Genomic DNA, 27,967 nt, shown 5'->3' on the forward strand with positions numbered 1-27,967 from the left:
TGGTAGTCATTTTTGTCCGCGGTTTAAATTTAATTTCTTATTTTATTTTGTTTATTAAAAGGGACATAGTTTTCCATTATTCAACCAAATAACGAGCAAATGTTTTGTGTAAAATCTGAATATTTGTTTGGCTAAATAAGAGTATTGTCAAAGTCTACTTCCTGCTTTGGAAAATGAAATCAACATGTGGTTCTCGTAAATTCCTTTTGCTCTTTTACAACAGTGTCTTCAGATACATGTTTTTTTTTTTGTTGCACCGAAACTGTAATGGTCACATACCAACTTTTACTGAAGGCGAAAGGCCTCGGGTGCCCCTTCGTACCACTATTTCAGACATGAGCTGGCACCCGATGTTCGGTAAGCTAGCTGTTTAGATTCCTTACATGAAAAAGATATAAAAAAATTCCTGAAATAAACCATTGAAAAGAAAAGTCCCTCTAAGCATGGGAGAACAATTGATTCAAAATCAATGCATGTAATCGTAAACCGCTCTATTACAATGACCTCAACTGTAAGGCGTAATAAAATGTTAAAAATAACAATTTACTTGTATCTATTTATAGTATTTTATGTCAACATAGCTATATATACGCAATAACAGCACTATTTCTGGATCAATGAGATAAGTTTGTTTTTAACCTATAATAGCACTAGACTGGTATATCATTAACACCTTGGTGTTAAAAACTTTCCATTCCGCCACCTGATCAAAAAAGAAAACATCAAATTTCAACACCATTTTCAAATCACATGAATTTCTTTACATTATTTGCAGCATTAAATAAACAGCGATTAAGAAATTCATTTTATAACTGTTCTATTTCAACATATTTTTTCTTCCTTTCAATAGGTGCATTTATTATCTGTTCTATTTCAACAATTTTTTTTCAAAATCAGCATCCTCCCCACGTCAGTCTGGCCACGTGATCAGTTTTTCTCTTTGTTGGTTTCACAAATCCAAGGAACTGTAGCTGCGACACTGCTTGTATGAAACGTGCCCTGATAATGTGTGAGTTAAGGGGAAAAGATAATCTACAATATAATGCATACATTATAATTTCTTTGTCACATAGAAAAGTATTCCTCATTTGACATATATATCTACTAGTTAACAATACCACTGTTTTAATTTATTTTGATTGGTCAATTAACTTTTCATGACTAATAATTTCTAGGCATTTCTGTCAACAGTGTTAAAGATTCAAACCTAAAGAGCTGAAAAGTTCAGACCAAATGCTTCCCACACGTGGTGGACTTTTAAGCTAAAATCATATGTTCAGGACCATGAAAAGGTAGGTCAAACCAGGCAACGGTTATAACAAAATCTAGAGTAAGTTAGTTAGGCAAGGATACTGTAGTTCTTGAGCAGATTCTTTAGATTCATCATCATCATCTGGTTGAACAACGGTTAAGTATGCCTGAAAAATAAATAACATAGCCACTAAACTTTAATCAAAAATTTATAAAGTTCACCAAGGGGTAAAATTCAATATAAAATCCACACTAAAGTTATTAGTCTTCAATAGTGACCTGCATGTACAACTATTATTCCAGTTACAATTCTAAAGTTTAATTTAAATAACTTCAATGTTAAATGCGTTTGATAAGTGCAAATTAAACATCCAGCATTATTGAAGCAGGCCCAGTGTTCCCAAAAACTTTAGGATTAGCGTCAAATTTTAAAACTCAAACATTCTCAATAATTTATCTTCATAGATTAAATATTTAACATTAACTGAATAAAACTGGGCTTGAAATAGCATGTTTATGAAATTTTAGAATAAATATATTGTAATTTTTGCAGTTTTAATGTAAATAAAATCAATTTTAGTTTTAATGAAAATAAAATCAGGATCATTTGATCCTGATCCTGATATTTTCTTAGTGATCACCGACCAGGCTTATATTAGTAAGGGGCCAGGCTTATATTAGTAAGACAAACATATACATGTATACCCATTATTCAAAGTTAAGCTAACAGAACTATAATTTTACCTGCATCCAGTCATACAGATTTATGAGCTGCCCACACTCCAGGTGTAGTTTATATATTATACATGTATCTGGCATCATACATTTGATCTGACCAGATTCTGTCATACAACACTCGCACTGAAATGTTAAATGTCTGTTTGTATACAAATACAAATCTCCTTGCTTTCATGATAGTTTGGCTTTAAAAAAAAATCTGAAAATAGTAAATTTTTTTTTAATGTGTAAAAATCTGAGTTATACTTGTTGGACTTTTTGTCAGACAAATATAGTTGATTTGCATTGATCACTACCAAGCTTTAATAGTAACAGGGAGAAGATTTTCCTTATAATTCAACTCATACCATGTTTAATATCTTAAATAGACTTGTCCATCTTTCTATCATGACAACACCAATATATTTTCAAAAATACATATTTTTAAAAATATGTACAGACTGAATAGCAAAAAGTGAACAACATAATCAGATGACATGGATGTGCTGTTAGATCTTGGTCTGCACTGGTTGGATGGGTGTATTCAACCGGTACCAGCAGGTTAAATGTTAAGACACATGTAAGAACCCGGTAAAATCAACATCCGTAACCTAGCTACTTAACTACTAAAAATGTATAAATCAAATGCTTTAATGTCACGAACCTTCACCTTGCCAAACAAATCCCCTTGTTTTCAGTGGAAACATCATCAACTGTTCAGTATGTAACCATAAATCTTAATTTCAGTACAAAAATACACTACTGGTCCGACAGCATAATTGAAACCATACTAAATGTTCAAACCCAATCAAGGACAAGCCGTTGTTTAAGTGAGCAAGAAACTTTACACTTGCTTAGTACAGATTGGTTCCAAGAATGGATTCAAGAATGTTTCAATAAGCTATATCAAACAAAAATAAATTTGTATAAACTAACAATTAAGAACGAAAAGATAAAGATGGATTCTGTTTACCTGTAGATAATAGTGTGGGTTACTGAGAGCCATTTGTAGGGCGGATCTCGGTGCGGCGTTGAGACGTTGTTTAATGGTACGGGATGAATTATAGTAGAATATCTCGTGTAGAGGTACATTCAGAGGACATATCAAGTATTTTCTGCAAATAAAATACAAGCATCACTGTACTTAAGCATCATAAAAAACAATTTATATGGTACCGTATATGGTAAAAAAAATTCTCTGCCATCTTTCCCATCAAACATTTGTTGTCAATAAGTTGAGGCATATTAATTTATTATTTCTTTTACCAAATCATAAAGAAGAAGATGTAGTAAATGTTAAAATTCAAACTTAACAAGCTCAGGTTCAATTCCTTATTAATTTACCCCTGAGCTAGCAATGCTAGGTATCTGAGGATCAAATATTTCAACAAAATACTGTAACCCAATTTATATTTGAGAATACAAATTTTCGCGTTTTGCCGAGGTCGGACATATTCGCGAATATTAATTTCCGCGTTTTCTTGATTTTCGAAAAAAAAAATCGCGGATTGGAAAGTCCGATGGGGCAGTAAAATCCATTAGCCGACTATTAATCTTCAATAATTGAGATCATTATTGGTGTCTTAAATGGGATTAACAATACGCTAGCCTTATATTGTATTGGTAAGTGAAGTGTGGTCACAATTCAGCAAAAAATGTTCTCTATATATGTACATGTACGCATCGTTCGTTTTCATTTTATCTAGAAAAGTCTTTAAGAAATTCAATTTAAGCGTTTCATAAAAAAAAATACCTTCTGCAATCAGGGATCGAACCCATGGCGAGAAAATTATGTTATATGAGTCCGCAATCTAAACAATTGAGCTATACAGGCTGTTAAGTTTGACGGGTAAAAATCGATACAAGTATGAAACAATCTTGTATTTCACTGTTTGTAATTATGTACACCCATACCCTTTTGTGATGCTTGATAGGTTTATACCACCTTTGTCTTACCAATTCACTCAAACAATTATTTTATAGGGATCCTTAAAAACAATAGCCTTTTGCTTGATGCTCACTAGTTTCCCATTTTTGTCAAACGATTTATTCAAACATTTTATTTTAAAATAAGTGCGAGTACTTTGTATGCATATACTTTGTATAGAAGTGTAAAATCATGAAGAAACTTAAAACTGACACACATGTTCCGTATAGTCATCCCCTATAACGGAACGTGATTGACAATAGGCCTACATAGTATTTTATAACTGTATTAAAATGTGGATGTTTAATTTGAGTTGCTATTATTGACATAGTGTTTCTTTTGATATTGGGATAAAATAGTAGTAGTTTTACTTGGTTTGTGTTTTTTTGTGCTTTTATGGCATATATTCAATACAATTCATTACTTTCCTAACAGGTGCCCGTAAAATTCGAATATATCCGGTCAAGTAGCTTTGGGCATAACCACGTCTAAAATAAAAATTTCTCTCCGCCAATTAATTCGCGAAATCGGTGCTGGACTTATTTCGCGCAAAACAAATATTTCGCGCTTCGCTGGCCATTCGCGAATAAAGCGAATATTAATTGGTGGCGAATATTCGTTGGGTTACAGTATTATGCAAGTTTGAAACTCTAATTATATTAGTGTTACTATCCAAACTACTCCGGCACTATTAAGTATGGTCAAACTGCAATTATCAAGCTTAAGTATGAGGATATATCTTTCCCATTTCATTCTGCACAATATTTCCAGCAAGGCAAGAGACTCCTGACTTTAAACCATCAACCCATCTGAAATAAAGCTGAAGGTATAACTCGCAAATCTACTCTTAGGTTAATTGGGCAAAACCTGAACCAGAGTAGTTACATCTATATTAAAATCGTTCTTTTTTTATTTATTACAAGTACTTATCTTTAAAGGTGAACACAAATCTTTTGTTACATAACAACACCTGTTGAAGGTTTATATGACCCTTTTTTAACAATTGCTAAGTTTTATAATAACCAAAGTTGGCTAGATTAGGATTACATAGAACATTACAAGCACACCATATAAGCTGTAAAGATCTTACCATTAAAATTCATATTTTCTGTACATTGTGCTACTTTTAGCCAAATTAAATATCCACCTTTAAATTTTCCAGTAGCTAATACGTAGGTGATATATAAACTTTGAAAGACTTCCTTATTACATGAAAAAACTTTTGCATAATCTTCATTTAAAAGTCTGTATTCACCCAGTATAGTAAAATAATAAGGGGGTTTTAAAAATAACATTACCTAAAATAAAGCATCAAAATGATCAAAAAATTTTCTTCTCAAGCTTTCATATGGAGACAATTCTTTTTTTTTTACTATTTTCTTAAAAAGTCTCTGGAAAAAAAAATTTTTTTTGGGAGTAAAAAAAAATTTTATTTCATGAAACATTAGCAGTTAATTTGTTCTCTTCGTTATATCAGAAAAATATCATGATAAACCTTTCAAATCCAAAAACAAATTGAAATTTTAATAACAAAAAAATTTTTTTTAAATTATCTCCACCTCATCATTATCATATCATAAAAATTTTCTAAAAAAATTTTGGATACAAATTAATAAGAAATTTCCTTGAGCCTTTTCATGAAACACATGTGGTGTTATGCCAGGACTCAAACTTCTGAATGATGCTGAATCCAAGGGTTAGGCCCATATTTACATAAAAACATTAAAAGCTAGTTAAACAAGTTGTATAACAATAGAGATTCTTGGAAAATGTGATCCCTAGGGGAGAAATGAAAACGGAAAATCACGGGAAAATACAGATCAAGTCTAAAAAATTTTTCCAATGGTCGAACAGTTTGTTTTTTCTTTGTTTTGTTGGTTTAAGTCACCCCAACATGTTAATGTCAGTAACAACTTTCCCAAACTGGGGAAGAAGATCTCAGGTAAACCTTTGTACATTAATTTTGCACAAGCGACAGTAAGTTAGAAACCACAGATGTTCAGTAAAGTAGCTTACATAACTTAAATGAAAGAATCAAAAATTGCTAATGGGATTGAACCCCAAGCGGTGCGAGGTTAGAGATTTTCAGAGTAAGACATAATTTAGTATATATAAAAGTCAAGATTTACCAACAATATAAATCAATAAGCATTTCATATAACAAGAGCTGTCGGTAGGACAGAACGCTCGACTATTTTAGTGCGTTGATTAGTAAAAAAAATGCTTGATACAGGTTAACAGGTTGGGGTCATGATGGTGAACAAGTGTGCACAAGTTTCAAAGCCATATGTCAATGGACTTTGAAAATATTTGAACTATTATTAAAAAACTTTAACGTAAATTCTAAGTCGAAAAAGGGGGCATAATACTATCAAAATGCTTGATAGAGTTACCTCCTCCTGTTTACAGGTTGGGGTCATGAAATGGTGAAAAAGTGTGCAAAGTTTCAAAGCCATATGTCAATGGACTTTGAAAATATTTGAACTATTACCAAAAACTTTAACGTAAATTCTAAGTCGAAAAAGGGGCATAATTCTGTCAAAATGCTTGATAGAGTTACCTCCTCCTGTTTCCAGGTTGGGTCATGATGGTGAACAAGTGTGCAAAGTTTCAAAGCCATATGTCAATGGACTTTGAAAATATTTGAACTATTACAAAAACTTTAACGTAAATTCTAAGTCGAAAAAAGGGCATAATTCTGTCAAAAATGCTTTAGTTACCTCCTCCTGTTTACAGGTTGGGGTCATGATGTTGAACAAGTGTGCAAAGTTTCAAAGCCATATGTCAATGGACTTTGAAAATATTTGAACTATTATAAAAACTTTAACGTAAATTCTAAGTCGAAAAAAGGGGCATAATTCTGTCAAAATGCTTGATAGAGTTACCTCCTCCTGTTTACAGGTTGGGGTCATGATGGTGAACAAGTGTGCAAAGTTTCAAAGCCATATGTCAATGGACTTTGAAAATATTTGAACTATTACAAAAACTTTAACGTAAATTCTAAGTCGAAAAAGGGGCATAATTCTGTCAAAATGCTTGATACAGAGTTACCTCTCCTGTTTACAGGTTGGGGTCATGATGTTGAACAAGTGTGCAAAGTTTCAAAGCCATATGTCAATGGACTTTGAAAATATTTGAACTATTACAAAAAACTTTAACGTAAAATTCTAAGTCGAAAAAGGGGCATAATTCTGTCAAAATGCTTGATAGAGTTACCTCCTCCTGTCTACAGGTTGGGGTCATGATGGTGAACAAGTGTGCAAAGGTTCAAAGCCATATGTCTATGGACTTTGAAAATATTTAACTATTACAAAAACTTTAACATAAGTGGTTACGCCGACGCCGACGCTCGGGTGACTGCAATAGCTCTACTTATTCTTATCGAATAGTCGAGCTAAAAAGGACCTTACATACTTGTCTAAGTTGATGTAATGAGGTCCTGGAAGGTAAATTAGTGTCGGCTGGTTCCTTATTCTCCTCGTCCACCTCCTCCACAATATCTAAATATAGAAAATCCTTCATATTATTGTGGTATACCGAAACTTTTTAGGTCAATGTTCATGGCCAATTATTTAAAAATTTAACCAATTGATGCCCTCAAGTAATAAAACAAGATTGCATTTGAGAAAAATGCTATTGCAGCCCGCATTAATACAACACTAAATAGTAGTGTAGGAACAGATTTTTTTTGTTTCTATACAATTGAAGGATTGTTCATAAAAATGCATAAGAAGATCCAAGCCTGGACCATGATCTAATTCTTATTATCAGAATAGTGGTTAAAAGCTATTTGTTCAATGCCAATAAAAGATCAGACGTGGAATACAATCAATGAAACTTGAGTCTAGTGAATTTGGTGGTGAAGGTCATATTTCACACAGATCATATCAATGCACTTGAGTCTAGTACTTTGGTAAGTGAAGGTCATATTTCAACACAGTCTAAAATTTTCATGAACTACATCAAAAGACAAACACAGTAAGAAACTTTGTTCAAAAATCTATAGGTCAGACTGATATCAAAGTTACCTTGTACATACTTAATCTAGATTTGCACAGTGGTTCAAATTTCATAGCTATACATCAAAGGACAAGTAGGTCACATCATCAAAAATCTAGGTCACCTGATATCAAAGTTCAATTTTACAACTAAAACTGTGCACATTGGTCAACAAATTTCATTGCCCGTGTACATCAAAGGACAAGAAAAGTAGGTCACTGTCCCCTTAGGCAAGGCAAAATTTTTACCCAAGGGTTTTAATTCAAAACAATCTTGATACAGGTCCACCAAACAAACATTTTAAGTTGAAATATCTAAGCTGTAGCTTTCTCCCATTCAGAAAAACATTTGTTTTATTTTCTGTTTTTTTACTATGTGTACATAATGAGAATCACTGGGCAGGGCCAATTTTCCACCAGGGGAAAAGTTGAACAACTTTAGTAGAGGACCTATAGATTTGATATTATATAGCAAACATCAAAAGCTCTATGCCCTTGTACCTTCAGACAAAAAAATTTATTTTTTTTACTATATGTAGCATAATGAAAAATCAATGAACCCCGGGGCGGAAACCAATTTTTGACCCCAGGCTATAATTTTGAACAATCTTGGTAGAGGTTACACTTCACAATGATTCATGCAAAAATATCTAACTCCTAGCCTTTGTAAAACTTTTAGAAGAAGATGATTTTTTTAAGTTTTTCACCTATATACATATAAGGAAAACCTTATGGCCCCCGTGGGAAGGGCTAATTTTTGACAGCCTAGAGGCAAAATTTGAACAACTTTGGTAGAGTCCGTGACTATATAGATGATATCATTTCACAAATATTAAAGCTTTAAGCCTTGTACCTTCAGACAATAAGATTTTATTTAATTTCTTACTATATGAACATAATGGAAAATCAATGACCCCCGGGGCGGAACAATTTTGACCCCAGAGCTAATAATTTGAACAAACTTGGTAGAGGTTCACTTTCACAATGTTTCATGCAAAATATCTTAACTCTAGCCTTTGTAATTTAGTGAGAAAATGATTTTTTAAGTTTTTTACAATATACATATTAGGAAACCTGGAATGGGGAAGAAAAAAAAAACAGACACCCCGCCCCCCGAGGCGGGGCTAATTTTGACAATAAGCAGGCAAAATTTGAACAACTTTGGTAGAGTACCTATAGATGATGTCATTTAACAAATATTAAAGCTTTTTAAGCCTTGCACCTTCAGACAATAAGATTTTTTATTTTTTACTATATGAACATAATGAAAATCAATGACCCCCGGGGCGAAACCAATTTTGACCCCAGGGCTATAATTTGAACAATCTGGGTAGAGGTCTACCACACAATGCCTTATGCAAAATATCTAAGCTCTAGGCCTTTTGGGTCTTTACAAGAAGGTATTAAAGTTTTTTACTATTTGTACATATAGTGAAAATCAATGACCCCACGGGGCGGGGCCGATTTTGACCCTAGGGCTATAATTTGAACAATATTGGTAAGGGTCTACCAGACAATGCCTTTGCAAAAATATCTAAGCTCTAGGCCTTTTGGTCTTTACAAGAAGGTATTTTAAGTTTTTACTATATGTATATATAGTGAAAATCAATGACCCCCGGGGCGGGGCTGATTTTGACCCCAGGGCTATAATTTGAACAATCTTGGTAGAGGTCTACCAGATAATGCCTTATGTAAAATATCTAAGCTCTAGGCCTTTTGGGTCTTTTCAAGAAGATTTTTTAAATTTATTCTTATAATTCCTTTTGGTTGCCATTGCAACCAGATTTCTCCATGGAATGAAATTCTTTAAACAACTTTGGAAGCCCTTCACCCAAGGATCAATCCTGCCAAGTTTGGTTGAAATTGGACAAGTGGTTTTTCACAAGAAGATTTTTTAAGTTCACTATATAATCTACATAACACACAAACATACAAACACACACAGGTGTATCGCTATATGCCACCGCATCGCAGCTGCTGCGGTGGCATAAAAATGTTTATACAAGGTAGGTATATATAGGAAGCATTGGATCTACGAAAACTTTTACTTACTACTTTATATGTTTCATCTACAGATTGATTTGTATTGAAATATATTTTGTTTGATAGGTTTTGTTCTCGCCTTTTGTCAATAAATTTCATGTACATGTTTACAATGTGTATACTGGGTAGGAACCAATTTCCTGACAATACCAGTTTCCGGACAAGTATTATAACGGCTTAATTTTGGCTTTATCGATGACGATCGGTATTATATGTCATGAAGATGCTTGGTTTGATTGTTTGTGAAAATAAACTTCCTTTCAAGTTGATACATCATTAAAATTTTGTGAGGATATCTTACCTGTGTTTTAAAAACAGCCTTATATCCCTTTGGGGCATATAATTTGTTCTGCGCATGCGCAATATTTTGTTTATTTCGGGATATAATTTGGGGTAGCAATAAATGCACAGTGTACTTCATTCGAAGTTCATTGGGTGTAATTCCCCAGAGCTAAATCTGTAACGTATCGGAAAACGGTGTTTAGCTAGGTTTACTCCACGTTCGCACTTCTTTGCTGCCGTAAACACACAAATATCCGTTTCACTTTTCAGGCATTCCAAGACCAATCACGTGATAATTATTTTTCCGATCGTAAACATTTTTCAGTAAATCAGCTTAATTATATAAGAAAGCTAATATGTGAGAAGAAATTTTTTGTTATATTAGAATAATTATCAGTTAAAAACAGATATGAATAGCAGCTTAATATATGTCTGGAAACTGGTTCTGCAAATGTGAAAAATTTACACTTTTAATGACCTAATTTAACCCTTCAGTTTGTACATTGCTTACGTCACCAGGCAGAATTAATTGTGTTATCGGATGTAGTAAGAGCTCAGGTTTTTGATATGTTAGTTTTATTAATGCATGTTTATTATTAAAAAATAGACAATTAAAAAAACTCGAATTCTGTCCGGAAACTGGTTCCTGCCCAGTAGTGTCTTTGCCATAAGTTGAAAATATTGTAAATGGCCAAACGCAAATTATAGCCGATTGCCAATAAACTGAACTGAAATGAAGTGACAATTTTAGCTTCATATTTTAAGTCACTTGTCTGAAGCACTAGACCAGTAATACATTATGTATAATGAACTATTAAATATTTGAGAAAGTTGTGGCTTGTGTAAAAAGCAACATTTGCCATATCTATAAACTAATTTTTAAACTTGACATTGAATATTTTTCTATCCCTTACTTACTATCAATATTGTCTATTTTGTTGAGCTGTTCTTCCATCTCTTTAAGCACAATAGTAAGGCGTTTTTCTGTTGCTAGGATACCACAACACTGTTGTAATAAACTTCCCAATTCATCTTTAGATAACATTCTGAAACCAGGGGGTATATTATATGACAAACTAACTCAACATTTAGTATCATTAAAATTACTGTCTAAATATGAATTTCTATCTTATACTTTCTATCATTATTTGAAATGTTTAATTAATTGAATCTATCATTTTTCAGTATTCATGAACATAAACATACATAAATACACCTTTTTCAAAGCAATCAGTTCATGACAAAATTCAGTACTCGTAAATATAAATTAAATTGACTTTACAATTTTAAATTCATACAAAATAGTTTAAATCATGGTCAAAAATCAAAATTTTCATGCTATTATCAATCATTTAAAAGGTACCCACTGAATGAACGAACGAACGAATGATGCAATATACGTATATGTTTAAACAAATTGTTGAGTGTCTGTCGAAAGTATATGAGTTGTATTATTCTAAAAATTACATATTATACATTCATTTTTCTACCTATGCATGTCCTGTTGTTGTTGTTGTTGTTTTCTATTTCAGAAGGCCACATTGGAAATAAGATATATATGATTGTTATTGTATGTTCTTAATGTGTAACCTTCTTTAAATAAAGATATTATTATTATTATTATTATTATTACTAAATACCCCCATACTGACATGGTTTGTGTTTGTTTGGATTTTAAGTCGCACCGACACAGTATAGGTCATATGGCGACGTTCCAGCTTTACTGGTGGAGGAAGACCTCAGGTGCCCTTCCGTGCATTATTTCAGGCACCCCGAGTAGAACCACCGACGTTCCGTAAGCTAGTTTGATAGCTTTCTCACATGAAAGAATCCAAAGTCCCTGTCGGGATTCGAACCCACAGCGGTGAGGGGCAAGTGGTTTGAAGTCAAAGACTTTAACCACTTGGCCACGGATGCCCCTACTGACATGGTAAATATTTGATAACATTCTAGACTTTAAGTTAGGAGGAAAAGCTCCGGAATATTTCAGGCACAAGCGGCCACATAATTAGAAAAATCCATCCAACTTTAGTCTTATTTTCAGTTTATAACATACATATATGACACAATGTGTTGAATTAACATCATGTTGAAAAAAAAAAGATTTTGCTCTAGAGATGTATAAAAGCTGGAACTTACTTGAGTAAATCTTTCGCCTGTTTATAGTCTTCTGTATCAAACACATTTGTCTGTAGAGTCACTGAATATACTTCTCTAACCTGAAAAGACAACATAAACTTTGCTTTATTATATAAATTTCAAAAGTTAGTATATGACCAAAGAAGTGGAAATGCAACTAATGGATTTTATAAAACTGCATGTTTGTAACGTTGCTTTTCATGGATAATCGTGACGTTTATATAGTTTTATATACACGTGTGCCCTCAATTTATGAAAAATCATATTTTTTTCTCAAAAAAGGAAGTTTGCTGCATTATAAATTCTTTATAAAGATTTTTGACAGGCTATATGATGGTATATTAACAGTTGTTTGCAATATAACTTTCATAGTATGAGAGCAAATCAAAACTTAGACAATATAAAATATACTAATTACCTGTTTGCCAAGGGGATAACCTGGTAATTTGCACACTAAAGTATGTAAACATTTCAAAATGGGAAAGAAATCTGTTTGATAGTCATGTATAGCATGTATCAACTCCACGATCCTGTCCTGTGAAAATAATTTTAAATTTTACTCACATTATCATAATATAAATATGAAAAAAGAAATTAATATGGGGCATTCCATGGCTTAGTAGTTAAGGTTGACCAAACGTCAGTGGTTGTACTCATGTGCCAATTAGTGCCTGAAATCATCCAAAGGTCTTCCACCACCAGTAAAGCTGGAAAGTCACCATATGACCTATACTGAGCTGGTGTGATGTAAAACCCAAACAAACAAAAAACATCAATTTTTAGATTATTTTAGATGAGGAAAGAGTCTGTGTTCTTAATTTATGATGGCAAAATGTTAAAATTATCTATTTTCTTATCTATGCAAATATCTAAACCTGGCCAACATAATATCATTTAGGCAGGATTCGTCCAAAATATTAGCGCAAATATTGTAACAAAAACAAACAAAAAATCAAAATCTATTCAAATTTGCAACCTGTACACTGTAATCATGGTGTTTCTTTGACCTGACCTAATGATATTGTTTTTTTTTTTACCTTCACTGACTCAAAGTTTGAAATTTGAATTTTTGGCACAGCATAATATGCTGAGCCAAAAATTCAAATTATATACATATAATACATCTAAAGTAGTTCCAGACAAAATTTATATATTTACCTTAGCAAATGAGTCCTTTAATAAAAGATCTGGTTGTTCTTTAACGCTACATTTCTCTACATACCTGAAATAAAAAAAGGAATAAAATAACCTTATCTGAAGCATACAGAATCCACAGTATGTCCTATATTTAAAATGTTTAAACAAGAGCGATCAGTGATCACATGTGTCGCCTCATGATGGCCAATTTCATGTTGGGACAAGTTTTGTGACAGACGGACAGACAGATGGACAGTGCACAACTAGACTTGGTACTGATCATTCCTGTAAAGTTTGGATAAAATTGCACCAGTAGTTTATGAGTAGTGAGGACAAGCTTTTGTGTATCTGGCAACTAAGGCTCCCACGTTTACAATTTTTTGTAAACGTTTACACGACTGCTAAGAACCGAAACGATACCGTTTAAACAGTGGTACCTCTAAGTACTATACACACCATGTATTTGAGTCGCCAAATGATTTCTTTCTTTCTATTTTTAATACATGTACAAATAAAGAATGTGCAAGGCTCATCACGATTGAGTCAGCACACATTTTTTGCATTGTTACCCCATTTTTTACCAAAAATGTATTATGTCACGAGCAATTTTTCACGGTAATGCTGTGTGGAGGGTTGTAAACACCCATTTTCCGTTTGTTTACTTTGGAATAAACCACTAGAATTGATAAAATCCATGATTACAGGCAATGATTAAGAAATGTTGGTCATTTCGATTAAACGGTAAACAATATCGTAAACGTTTATGAATGAAAATCGAAACGAATCCGTTTAAACGTGTAGTCGTGGGGGCCTTACTGGCAACACACAAAAAAAAAACACCTTTTTATCAAAGGGCCATAACTCGGCCAAAAATCATTTAACCAGAAAACCCGTGCAATATGCGCAAGGACTTGAGCTACAGATCAATCCTGTAAAGTTTCATTGAAATTGCATTAGTGGTTTAAGAGAAGAAGTCCGGACAAACTTTAAAAATAAAAATTATTAAAGGGCCATAACTCTGACAAAAATCATTGAACCGGAAAATGCTGACAATATGCACAATTAGACTTGGTACTGATCATTCCTGTAAAGTTTGGATGAAATTGCACCAGTAGTTTATGAGGAATGGTCCGGACAAGCTTTTGTGTATCTGGCAACACACAGAAAACTAGAAATGTGTCCATAGGACACGGATGCCCCCACACACCACTGTTCTGTCAATCTTGTGACTCTAGGTCAAATATTTTTTGGACTACATGTGCCACAAGTTGAAAACTAAAAATCAACGAAGGGCCATAATTCTGTTAAATTTGGTCGCAGCAAAATGTCCTTCCTTTACTGCCAACTACACAATAAAGTTGTTCATCCCTGGAAGTTTAAGCAAAATCTGCCATCTGGTTTAAGAGGAGTTGCATTCACAAAATTTCTACATAGAATATAATGAAAAAATCAACAAAGGGCCATAATTCTCTTAAATTTGGTTGCAGCAAAAATTCCTTCCTTTCCTGACATCTTCACATTAAAGTTGTTCATCCCTGGAAGTTTAAGCAAAATCTGCCATCCGGTTTAAGAGGAGTTGCATTCACAAAATTTCTACATTGTATAAAGTGAAAAAATCAACAAAGGGCCATAATTCTGTAAAGTTTGGTCGCAGCGAAAATTCCTTCCTTTACTACCATCTACACCTTAAGGTTGTTCATCCCTGTAAGTTTAAGCAAAATCTGCCATCCGGTTTAAGAGGAGTTGCGTTCACAAATTTCTACAGAGTATATAGTGAAAAAATCAACAAAGGGCCATAATTCTGTTAAATTTGGTCGCAGCAAAAATTCCTTCCTTTACTACCATCTACACATTAAGGTTGTTCATCCCTGTAAGTTTAAGCAAATCTGCCATCCGGTTTAAGAGGAGTTGCGTTCACAAAATTTCTACATAGTATCTAGTGAAAAAATCAACAAAGGGCCATAATTCTGTTAAATTTGGTCGCAGCAAAAATTCCTTCCTTTACTACCATCTACACATTAAGGTTGTTCATCCCTGTAAGTTTAAGCTAAATCTGCCATCCGGTTTAAGTGGAGTTGCGTTCACAAGATTTTGGGACGTACGGACTGACGGACAGACGGATGGACGGACAAGTGCAACGCTATATGCTCCCACATTGTGGGGGCATAAAAACACCTTTTTATCAAAGGGCCATAACTCGGCCAAAAATCATTCAACAAGAAAACCTGTGCAATATGCGCAAGGACTTGATCTACAGATCAATCCCGTAAAGTTTCATTGAAATTGCATTAGTGGTATAAGAGAAGTAGTCCGGAAAAACTTTAAAAATAAAAATTATTGAAGGGCCATAACTCTGACAAAAATCATTGAACCAGAAAATGCTGACAATATGCACAACTAGATTTGGTACTGATCATTCCTGTAAAGTTTGGATGAAATTGCACCAGTAGTTTATGAGCAGTAGTCCGGACAAGTTTTGTGACGGACAGACAGACGGGCGGACAGACAGACGTGCGCTCGGACAGACGGAGAAGAAGTGATCCCTATATGTCGCCACTACTCCGTAGAGGCGACACAAAAATGTTATCATGAACTTAAAATAGTAACTGATTTAACAAAATATATCCATCAGTAACCTGCAGATGTCCTTGTAAGTGATTGGAAATGTTTTCCTGTGATGCTTTAAACAACATGTAAATGACTGGAGTTTTCTACAGACTGTCTGATTAGCACCTCATAGATGACAAGGACATCTCAAAACACTAATATATAACTCACATGTCCTTTAAGAGTTCTATACACACATTAATACCTCTTAAATATTCAATATTTCTAAACTTTAATAACCAACACCTGAATATGTTATAAATGATAAACATAAAAACCTCATGAAAGATTAACACTCATACATATCTCATAAACGATTTACACTCATACATATCTCATAAATGATAAACCCTGATGAATACCTTATAAATGACACTCATAAATACCTCATCAATGATATATCCTCATAATAAATATCTCATAAATGATAAACACTCATATCTCATTAAAACACTTGTAAATACCTTATAAATAATAAACACTCATGAATACATCATTAATGATAAACACTTATAACTACCTCATAAATGATTTAAGATGACGAAGTTGTTCTACATCAGCACTATCCATTGTCTTCACTACAGACTCCACATTATTTAATGGACAGCATAGAAAACTCAATGACTGAGTCATATAGTGGTCCATCATTGCAAACTGTGTTAAAAATGTAAATTAATGAAATTACAAACTTAAAAGTTCATCTTATCACTGTCTTTCAACACTGTTTTAAACAATTCATGTGGAGAAGTTGGCAATTATATGTTCTTGAGGGAAAAACAAATTTTTACTCATAGATAATCTAGAAACACTTTGCATGTTAAGAAATACAGTTACATTTGACATCACTAACAAAACAATAAACTAATCTCTACATCCAGAATATGTTTGCTTGAGTTTTTGGATTTCAAGTCACATCAACACTTTAAAGAGGTGATACATGTATTAATAATGTCTTCCCAGCTTTACTAGCGGAGGAATTCCTCACATGCCCTCCTCAGTGTATTATTTCAGACACAAGCTGGCATCTGAGTAGAGCCATCAATGTTCCATCATCTAGCTGAAAAGCTTCCTCACATAAAAGAATCTAAATTTTCCTGCTTGGATCCGGCGGGGGGCAAGTGGTTGGAATACAGCAACCTTAACCAATCATCCATGTAATTTCCCCGTGTCTTAAGTTAACTCTGCCCTAATTGCATGTTTAATGATTAGATTCAAAAGTGAAAGATTCTGCAACAAAACACTAGAAGGAACTTACCCTTAGAGCCTGATTAAAGTTGAGCACAGAGAAGTCATGGTACAGGAAAATATCTAATAGCAGCTGGAACACGCCTTGACCTAACTTGAACGGGTAATTTTCTGTCATCAAAATCTAAAGGAAAATGTGTAACAAAATAATTTACGAATATCATATGTTCAAGTAGGTTTTATATGTCTTTCTACCCTTCAACACCTCAAATTTGTTTTGCAATAATGCTTTAAATTGTGAGGTTTAGAGCAATCATGTAGAAGTTACCACTTTAAGTTTTCATCTGATTGTTGATCCTGACTACCCTGTGCCACTTGTACAGAGCCAGCACTATTTAAGGCTTGAAATTGATTAAATTCTAATTACTTGCAATCGAAAATGACTTCAATAACTTCATTTCATTTGATGTAGGGTTAATGCATGTTAAAAATAGCATTAAGTAGTTAATTTACTTTATTTTTCTTAACAAGTAAAAAATAGCATTAAATAGTTAATTTCTTTCATTTTTCTAAACCGTTTGAACCTTGAACATTTCACGATATTAAGACAGCATTCCCAACTACACTCATATGTCTTTAGCATTCCCAAGATAAGTTTTATTAATATATATCTAAATTCAAGATAAACACTGACCTCCATAACCTCTATCTAACTTCTAGAGGGAACAATGATTGTAATAAGTCAGAAAAGTAATATAAGAACAAAGTCACCTTATTTATAGCCAGGGAGAGATATTCACTTGATGGTGGAGCCTGGAATTTCTCCATACACAGTAGTGATGACACCTCGTTAGGCAACAGACGATGAATGGCCGAGACAGATGTAGCTATCCCAAATATGAAAACTAACGGCACTTCATTGATGTAATTACTGAAATATAATATTAAGCACACTGAAAAGTTTATAAAGAGAATACATTTGGTACACAAAGATAGAATACTGAATATGATAAACAACAGAAGTATATGTACACTGAAATGTGATATGCAGAGTAAACGGATATATCATATACAATGTAAGTACAATTAGAACTACAGTAATGTATACTGAATGGACCAAATCTCGTCAGAAGCAAGTAGTTGTTTTCACAATCATGAAACTTTACACAAATTCTTAGAACTGGTTTATTTAAGGAACATATTCAAAAGTGTCTCTTAAAGCTTATATCTTTCTACATAATCAAACTAAAATAAATTCTGCATACTGATACTGGTATACAATGAGAGTACATACCAGATACACAAAGAATGTGTACTGAAATATGGTATACAAAGAGAATACACTGAATGCTTTTACTAAGAATGATCAAATTTAATAGCCTCAGCTAAGCCATGTTCTTGTTCAAATCTGATCTAAATAGAAAAGTTATGTAAAAATCACCTGGCAATTTTTATGAAGTCCTGAATAACTCTCGGTACAAAGTTTTCAAAGTCTTCCATCACAACAACAACTGGAGGGTAGGTTGCCATGGCAACAGGTGTTCCATCTGTAGATTTACGCTTCTTTGGTGATGACAAATTTTTGGCTCTCTGACAAAGAGAGACATTACAGTTGAAACATTTGACAAAACAAACCATCAAGTAAGTACACTGGCAGCCCATTATAACGCGACTCGTTATAATGCTAACCTAAATATAACACTCTTAGCTCAAGTTACCTCTAAAATACCAGACGCCTTCCAAAAGCAATACTGTCTCCTCAATAAGATTTTCAAAAGAACCAGTATAAGAGACAAATATCTCTTTTTAGCCCTACTTGTCTTCAGAATAATAAATATATTCCAACTTACTACAAAATAACAAAAACAGTTTCAATTTGTAACAATCAATTTGTAACAAGAACAAAAACATTGTTAACTTCACTTAACAAAAACACAAAAAATTCTTGACATTTACCTCCATATTGCGAGCATTTTTAAATATTCAAGAAGTAAGTTAAATGTTTAGATAAACAAAAATATGAGAAGACAGACATCTGACTTACCATTACTTTATTTCTGTACCATTTTGACAACGTGGCAAGGGTCAAAGGTAAAGATTTTGAGTTCAGTTCGGCATCTTCATTATCAACCACATCATCATCCTAAAAAAAAAATGCCAAGAAGGCAATGTTACTTTAAAGTGAATTGGTCTACAGTGGAAGGTCTGTTATTAGTCCGATTAAAGAAAAATTTAACGTCAAACAAATTGCAACACAAGCTTTTTTAACATTTTTAGTTTGTAATACACATCATATAAAACAGGTAAAAACCCTAAAAAAATCTAACCATGGCAAACCAGTAAAAAAAGCAATTCAAATTTTGCATTTGTTTCGAGTTTTTATATGGCTCTGCATGTACACCATACACAGAGTTTTATACTGTAACCGGTGTCGAGGTAAACAAAAGTTATGAGGCCGCGCGATTTAAATATATCAAAATTTACACATTTACTACTTAGAGTTGAATTTTGAAGCTGTTGTACAAAGTATGTATATATTTTCATATTATATTTACTTGTTTTTACATGTTTTAGCCTCATGCATGCCCAAATATCAAATACAATGAATGAATTGTAATGGGTTTTCGTGTGTATATTAATCAGTGTTTGTCGTTTAAAACAGTGAAGATTTTGCAATTTTCATGAGATATAAATAATCATTAGCCTATATAGTAACATTCCTTTTGATGATAAGATGTTTATGAAGTAGGAAAAATAAAAATAAACAAATTTAAGTTTATCCTGGGTAGCTTCAAAATGTAACTACGGAAGCGTGTTTGGGTAAATAATGCACGAAATCTAGAATAAATTGTTATTAATTTTATTATCATAAATGCATGATATTTATTAACAGATCATTAGTTTTTGGTAAAAAAATGTCATTGTGCATGATAGCTACTATGTTTACATTTTAATAACATTTGGAAGATAAGAATTGAAAGGTAATACTGAGCGTGAGTATATTATCTTTTTTTCATACTAGTGATATATGAGATGTCAGGGGAGTCAAAACAGATACAGAATTTACAATGATTATGCAATTTCAAAATTGTGATTCCAAAAAAGGGAGAAAACTTATTTTACAGTCACAGTAAGCAGTTCAAATTGTTGTTGAGCTCCATGGTTTAACCAGAGACATACACTGTAGCCTCGATAACTCGCTCTTCACTATAACGCTAATCTCAGTAGAGCGCTCATAGACCTTGGCTCCCAAAAAAAAAAAAAACTTCCCCAAAAAAAAAAAGTTTTTTTTTTAAGTAGACTTAGATTTATAGCGCGCTATAACGCTTGCTCAATTTGATAGCCAAGTACAATAAACAATTGTTATTAGGACATTTATGATCGCCAAAGGTGTGAAAAACATGCCCAGGTAAGCGTTTATCCGCTCTTGTTGTTTTACCTGTCCATCAGTCATGCATCAAATTGTTTCCAAAATCTCAAATTCATATCATAACTGTTACATTGGCATTCGGTGGTGAGTATAAATAAACTAAAATTCACACACATATATTTGACATGTAAACCTCGCTGAATTAAATAACCCACAAGCCCAAAATCAATTTAAAATCCTGCACTGTAAATAGAGTGGCCATGACAGGTGGTAATTGGCGTTTGATTTACTAGGGGACACAACTAAAGCTGGACTGTAAATTACAGTGTCATTTACAGTCCAGCTTTAGTTGTGTCCCCTAGTTAATAAAACGTCATTACAGTAATGGCTACCTGTTTTACACTACATTCATGATTTATAATTTTCTTTCGAAAGTTTTTCCTTTCTTTTAAATATAATTAGTATTATTTGTGAATATAATATATGTTTACATCATTGAATGGTTTTAGAAAAAGATAATGTCGATATTCATTGAACAGTAAGTAAAAAAATCAGCGTTAAATATATATGCAGTGGGTGGGGTAATGCGGTAATTTCGCAATGAGCGTTCTAATGAGAGCCTCGTTAGAACGCGGTGTTGAGACATTGGACCCCAAAATGAGCATTTTAATGAGGCTGAAGTGTAGATAACATGCTATATGTGTTTCTGGTTTAACTAAATTGTGCTACAAATATTGATGAGGAGCTATATTCGGAGTTTACTGCAGCTTTGCCATTGGTAATAGATCCCCATTTTGAGTGTTAAATTCGTTGTACAATTTTACAAACACATGAGATGAGATAGTTTCAATACAAACGTAATGAATCAAAGATGTTTGATCTAATATGGATATCTTTATGTCCATCTACACCGTCTGTCTTTCTGTTTAAAAACATCTGCCTTTCTGTCCGTCTGGCTCTCAGTTTTTTGTCTTTACCAAAGAATAAAATTTAATAGTTGTAAAACTTGATTCAGAGATACTGTAAACATCTGCCTATCTTTAATAGCGTTTGTCTGTCTGTTTGCTTTTCTTTCCTTATGCTGTTCGTCCTATACTTATGAAAACTACAGCAGGAACAGATAACTCATTTATAGTGATTGATAAATAGTTCGGGTGCTTTTTTTGATAAGCAAAACATGAAAGCCCTGTCATACCTACAACCGTGTGACCACAGGGGAAATGCCTCCTTTTTATTGAGTTCTGTTTCTCTCGTCAATAACAGTTACAGATGTAATTTAAATATCTGGTAAAAAAGTGATCCCTCAGATGCATTAAAGAGCAAATTTACATGAAAATTGCAGAACCGGTTTGATTGAGTCTGTATATGACGGATAATGAAAAAGTGCAACATCCCTCATGCCCCCTAGCACCGGATTGAGCGGTACTAAATTCTCAACACTTTAAAGTGCTGGATTCAATGATCCCGAAAGACCAGAAAAATATTACAATACTGAAGTGAAGTACGGGGCAACTTTTTACGGCTGCCACACAGCACTTCACATCTGCTGTTGTGATGTATAAATATCTGGTAAAATAAGTGATCCCTCGGAAGCATTAAAAACAGCAAATTTACTGAAAATTACAGGCATGGTTTGATTGAGTCTGTGATCATGAAAGCTGTATTTGACGTTGAACATACGCTTGCTCTATAGTGCACCCAAATTTATGCATTTCTCTGAAGAGGACTCCACTTTTTGGGTAAAATTTATTTGATGAATAGTATTATTTTTTAAGACCAGACAATGTTTTTTGTAATCTCTTTTTAATTCCATTTTAGATGACTGGATGTAAAGCCGAAATGATAGAAAAGAGTATTGTTATCATTACAACGAGAAGAGAAAACTGCAAGAGACCATAATAAATTATGATTAGAAGTTCAGAAACAAGAAAAAAATGTTGAACGTATATTTATTTAAGACAATAACTGTGTAAGTTGCAGAAAGAACATAAATTTCGTGGCGATGTTGTCAGTAAAGTTGAAACCTTCGACTTTCATGTTTAAATCAAGTCTTTGTGTAAAACAAGACACTTTAAGCGTGAAGTAAGGTCCTAGGAAGAATCAAAGGCGTAAATGGCCTCCTGACAGCTAAAATACGTTACCACCATTGTTGTAACAGTAACAGTCATTTCAAGACGTTCTTTTCATGAAAAGTGCAAAAACACGACTTGCAAATCTAGTGAAAAGACCATCGAAAACACAGGAGAAAGCTTTTTAACCACTATGCAATACTTTGAAAGTTATTGAAAGGATAACTTTTTTTAAATGTGACTAGGTGTAGTCGAACTAATGAGCATTATGAGAGACATAGAGATGTGGAGATCACTTTTAAATATCTCTTTATATAATAAGGAAGAAAACATAAATAGGTTAAACAAGATGTGATGGCATTCAATTTCAAAGGTGAAATATTTTTTAAAGCAACCTAAATGATACATGAAATGAAATTGGCATTTTGTACGTAAAAAATTCTAATTTCGTACCATTACTAAAGACATAACTACAGCTTTTCAGCATTTATTCTTCACTAACTTAAGTGTTAGATAAGTTGGACAAATCCTGGCGATGATAAATGGAGTTATTTCTACTAAATCATGTTAAAAGTGATAGTTTGCATAACATTTATGGGTAATATTTGCATGGATGAGACTTTGGTAACGTACAAATATGTTAAATGACACAGCAAAAGACTAAATAACGTGTTACTTTCAGAAATTGAGTATATAACCATATGCATTGTTTGTTGTAACTAAGTTTGTTTTCTTCATTTTCATAAATTTTCAAAAATAGTTAAAAAATGCTAGAATAATGTCAATGTAATTGATGTAACGTATGTTACATTTTGTTTTTAAAATGACTTAAGTGATTATGTTTCTTTATTTATATAAGCTTATGTGATATAATTATAATATGAACCTCTTTTCAATTGTAGACATTAGGTATTTTTAAGATAATGCAATTTGAACGTTTTGAATTATTATTATGAGTGGGTGGGGTAATAATCTTGTGTGTCACAAGTGAATAAATAATACAAAAGAGGCCAAACCTGTTATTATTCATTGCAAATTCTATTTTTATGAACACCAATACATGCTGGCTAAAAAATACCAATTTATAACAGAGAAAGACAAGACAGTCGCCACATATTTAACATATTACGATATTATATTACGATTTTTATGCCTGGACAGGTCTTCGTAAACTACCTGCCAAAAGTCAAGTTTCCGAAGGTATATTTTTTTAGGGTTTTACTACAAGGTCCATGCATATATATTGATTGCAAAATACTAAAGAAAGCTTGTGTTGAAGAATTATGTATCAGAAATAACAACAAACCATGAAAGACATAGTACATTAATGATGCTGTATGATAGCAGATAATAAAATGTTCTAGATCAAAATGTTATTATTCATCATATAAATGTTCACATTAAATCACTTAGAAATACTTTATCAGAATATTCAAGTGAAACATATATATTTGGAAAGCTTATGGACAATATGCCTATTGTAGAACAATCCACTTTAAGGTAATCCATATAATTAGGCAAAAAACATTTTAACTGAACATTTTTTTCATAAAAAGAACATGTACATGTGGAATCAATGTTATTTGCATATATTTCATGTTTAGAATCAGAGCTGTGATTCTGCTTTCTTCTTAAAGGGACCCCACAGAGGATTTTTGACATGACGGGACTAGAAATATTTTGTGTACCGTTTGATGTATGCCTGGACCAATAGCGTGTTTGCAAATTTTCAGATCATTGCCTCACACAATTTTTTTTCAGAATGATCTTTTTTATTGTCCAAAGTGATCCAGAAATGAATAGCCTTGCAACGCTTTTCACTCAAATCAGGCTAAGAATCATACAAATTCTCGGTATTCAATTTCATTCTAAGTATATTTCCTTATTATCCTTTGCAGATTTTTTTTCCATTTTCAGTGCTTCACTTCATCTATGCAAGAATGAATTTTTTTTATGTTTTTAGGCTTGTTTAACTCATTGGCTAAGGTAACCAAAATACAAAATTTATTCTATTGGGCATTATATTGTTTTGGCTAGAAAACTAATGGTGATCATTGTTGGAAGAGAAACACTTTGTTATCATAGGCCCTACACTGTTATGTGAACAATATCAAAACAACATATTTGAATCATACCATGTACTGTTTATCCAGTAGTTGACTCAGGGTCCTACTAAGAATACTTTTCACATTCTGGCAGTCTTTGGACTTGAGGATAGCAACTTGTGGTGTAACTCTCTCACGCAACATAACAATCAGGTTGTTGAACATCGTACTGTGATCAGGCGTGTTCACACCTGCAAAATGGGAGATAAAAGTGAAAACACTGAAAAATTAAAACATTTTGCCCTCAACCCTTAAACACTAGCATATTTATTTTATTTATATACTTTATTCTTACTTAATTATAAACCTGAAAGTTTTTTTTACTATAGTACAGTCATTTTCAATTTGAAAAAAAATACATACTGTATGTAATGATTTTTAAGTATTCAATACTTTCTATTGTTTTTTATGACATTACAAGCATATACTGATGTTATTATTGTTATATTTATATGCCTTTCCTCAAAGAATAATTTGTTCAGATTCTATTTCGGCATTTACATCAAGAAAAAAATTCTTTTGTTTGGCTCTGCTTTTCTTTTTTTGCACAATAAAACAAACGCAAAACTCTTCTTTAGCAGCAATACAAGTAATAGCAACACATGGGAGGCAACTTTTGCTAACTCGAGACAAAAGCAGTAGCACATAAATAATGGGAGACAACTCTTACAAACCTGTAACAAGGGCAGCTGCAGGTATTTCATCAATTGCATTATTGAAACATTTATCTTCTAGTGAGAATTTTTCATGACATGTTTGGGTGAAGTTCAGCAACTCTTCAAATATATTACAGTTGAAATCAGCTTGCAGAATCTGTAACAAAATTTATACAAGATTATGGAAACAACCTTATTCTACCATCTACAAACTTTTTAAAAACATCCACAAGATATAGCTTTATACCCTTTAATAGTTTTACAAATTAGGCAAGTAAGGCTTGTAAATAATTGTAAATTTAGAATTTTTAATTAGCTCAAGAGAAAATCTACTAGTTTTTGGCTGTTGGGCTATTACTAATTTCAGTGTTCTTACAAAATGAAAAATAGCTTCATCCCTTCAGAGATAGTGCCTTTCTGACTATTTACTGATTATCACCATAACTAGGTTTCAGGGCATGAACAGGCAACATATTGAATAAGTACCTGAATTTGCATATCTATCTCCTCCCACATTTGAACAAATGTTGTATGACACAGCCGTGACCGTCTGGTCTTGTCAGTTGGCAAATAGTCATCTGAAATATTTAAATCCACAAGATGGGTATAAATCAACTTATTATACTGGTACTAAACTTTTTACAATTTAACCCTTAAACCAAAAGTGATTACCCCTTGCCACCAGCATAGAGCCAGGCCAGCCTGTACACCTGTGCAGTCTGATATAGCTCTATACTGTTGGTAGATCAATTTTTGAATTTTGATTTTAAAATCCCTTCAATCTTCAAATGGACTGTTCTAAATTCAAAGCAGGGCAAATCCAATATCCTAATTCATTATTCAGCAGGTTAATACACAAATTAACACCGCATCATGACAAAACTGATAGCCTTCCTAGTACAATTCCTATCATTTCATCCTTGCAAATAATCAAGCTGAAAAAATTGTGTGAAGCAAACCTAGCAATTCCTTTAATAAAAAAATTGTTAATTTATCAAGGGTTTATTGTTCAGACTTTAGTTGCTTTAACGCACATTGTTCCAGGCATATGAATAGTTGTTAGACTTATATAATTAAACTTTTGACAACAAAGTACCCTATCACTTCAATAGACTGTCTGACCTTCAGCTTCAAGTTCAACATGCATTTTATCTTTTACAAATATTGAAGTATTACACAGCCAATGAATGTCGGATAATTTAAATTGGCGTTCATTAAAATAAAACAGGAACAAGTAGATTCCACAGGACGTGGCTTTAATATCTAAGGGCATACCTATATTTGCATTTTTCTTCTTTCCTTTGAAAACAAAACAACCCTGAAACAGAGAAAATAAATATTTATTACCCGAATACAGTACCAAAAAAAGCGAAGTCTCAGTAATTTCTCTTCATTTGTTTTTCCTTTTTTATGTCTAAGACTTATCAGACTCACCCTTCAAAGCTTTGCCTACTTTCATATTATTTTTAGGCCGAGCTGACCATGCCTAGTTCATTCCGATTACTGTTGTGTGTTTTTTTTAGATAATTTTATACAATGCCTCATCTGATTGCAGTCATTAACTTATTTAATGTATCATTTATATGAAATGATATTTTAATTTGTTAAACTGTTATTTTATATATATGTATATCATTTTTATGTAACTGTGATCTATGTTGTTGCAAAAATAAAAATGTTCCTTAACTTATGAATTATTACTTTATTTTATCCAGCGTAGGGCCGCAAAATCAGAAATCTCTTATAACCCAATCAAGGTCTGACACCCAATAATTATTTTCCGGTATGACAGTATGTAATTTGTTTCTCATAACTTTATCAAGTCTGTTTTTTAACGAATTCAAAGTTGGTCAACTTGGTGAATATACCACACATTATGATTATCTGGTAACTCAAAATTAATTTATGATATACATCACTTTACCAAATTTATACACAATATATCATTTTTCGAACAAACAGAATAAAAATGAAGTTTATTAAATATTAAATTATGTCAATCGACACCAAAGTGGAGCGACTCATCATGAAGTTGGGGCGAGTAGTCGGTGGGGCGAATCGTTATCAACATCTCTGTAAGAGTCAGTATCTAAAGTATATTGGTTTGTAGAGATGAATATAATTTTTCTTTTCCATTATTTGAATTATTACAAAGTCAATGGGTAGAATAAAATAAAGTTGTAAACAATTTCTTACTTTTGAAACAGATCCGGCCGTGTCCATCATCCTATTTCCCGCAGTTAAAAGATTTCATAAAGTTGTTTTTCAAAATGAAAAGTAGAGAGTACCCCAAAGGTCTATAAAGAAGTAGAAAGTAACAATCGTAAAATTACTGAGTTGAAGTTGGGTCACTTTCTTGTTGTTTTTTTTCCTCCACATTTATTTATTTATTTATTTATTTATTTATTTATTTATTTATTTATTTATTTATTTATTTATTTATTTATTTATATTTATTTATTCATTTATTTATTTATTTAT

General features: G+C 32.7%; 1 protein-coding gene across 1 annotated transcript; it reads right to left on the reverse strand.

The window, feature by feature from the left end:
* Nucleotides 1–567: 567 nt before the first annotated feature.
* On the reverse strand, nt 568–27,796 carry LOC132737224 (origin recognition complex subunit 3-like). Its single transcript, XM_060724488.1, has 19 exons — nt 27,683–27,796; nt 26,762–26,804; nt 25,973–26,064; nt 25,505–25,643; nt 24,861–25,021; nt 19,331–19,429; nt 18,728–18,876; nt 18,058–18,217; nt 17,357–17,470; nt 16,622–16,755; nt 13,516–13,579; nt 12,776–12,898; nt 12,358–12,437; nt 11,137–11,264; nt 7,310–7,395; nt 2,942–3,097; nt 1,996–2,112; nt 1,354–1,418; nt 568–999 (listed from the first exon to the last, which is right to left on the reverse strand). The coding sequence occupies exons 1-19, from the start codon at nt 27,710–27,712 to the stop codon at nt 894–896; spliced, it is 2,046 nt and encodes a 681-aa protein (XP_060580471.1). The 5' UTR covers nt 27,713–27,796; the 3' UTR covers nt 568–893.
* Nucleotides 27,797–27,967: the final 171 nt, after the last annotated feature.

Source organism: Ruditapes philippinarum, unplaced genomic scaffold, assembly GCF_026571515.1.
Source record: "Ruditapes philippinarum isolate M1 unplaced genomic scaffold, ASM2657151v2 ctg9772_1_1_1_1, whole genome shotgun sequence".
Lineage (NCBI taxonomy): Eukaryota > Metazoa > Mollusca > Bivalvia > Venerida > Veneridae > Ruditapes > Ruditapes philippinarum.

Excerpts from the sequence above, each read along its gene's own strand:
- LOC132737224 (XM_060724488.1), bottom strand. The coding sequence starts at position 27,712 with ATGATGGACACGGCCGGATCTGTTTCAAAA. Across the intron at positions 25,022-25,504 it reads TGCAGCTGCCCTTGTTACAG|GTGTGAACACGCCTGATCAC; the intron begins GTTTGTAAGAGT and ends CCCATTTTGCAG. Across the intron at positions 18,218-18,727 it reads GACTTCATAAAAATTGCCAG|TAATTACATCAATGAAGTGC; the intron begins GTGATTTTTACA and ends ATTATATTTCAG.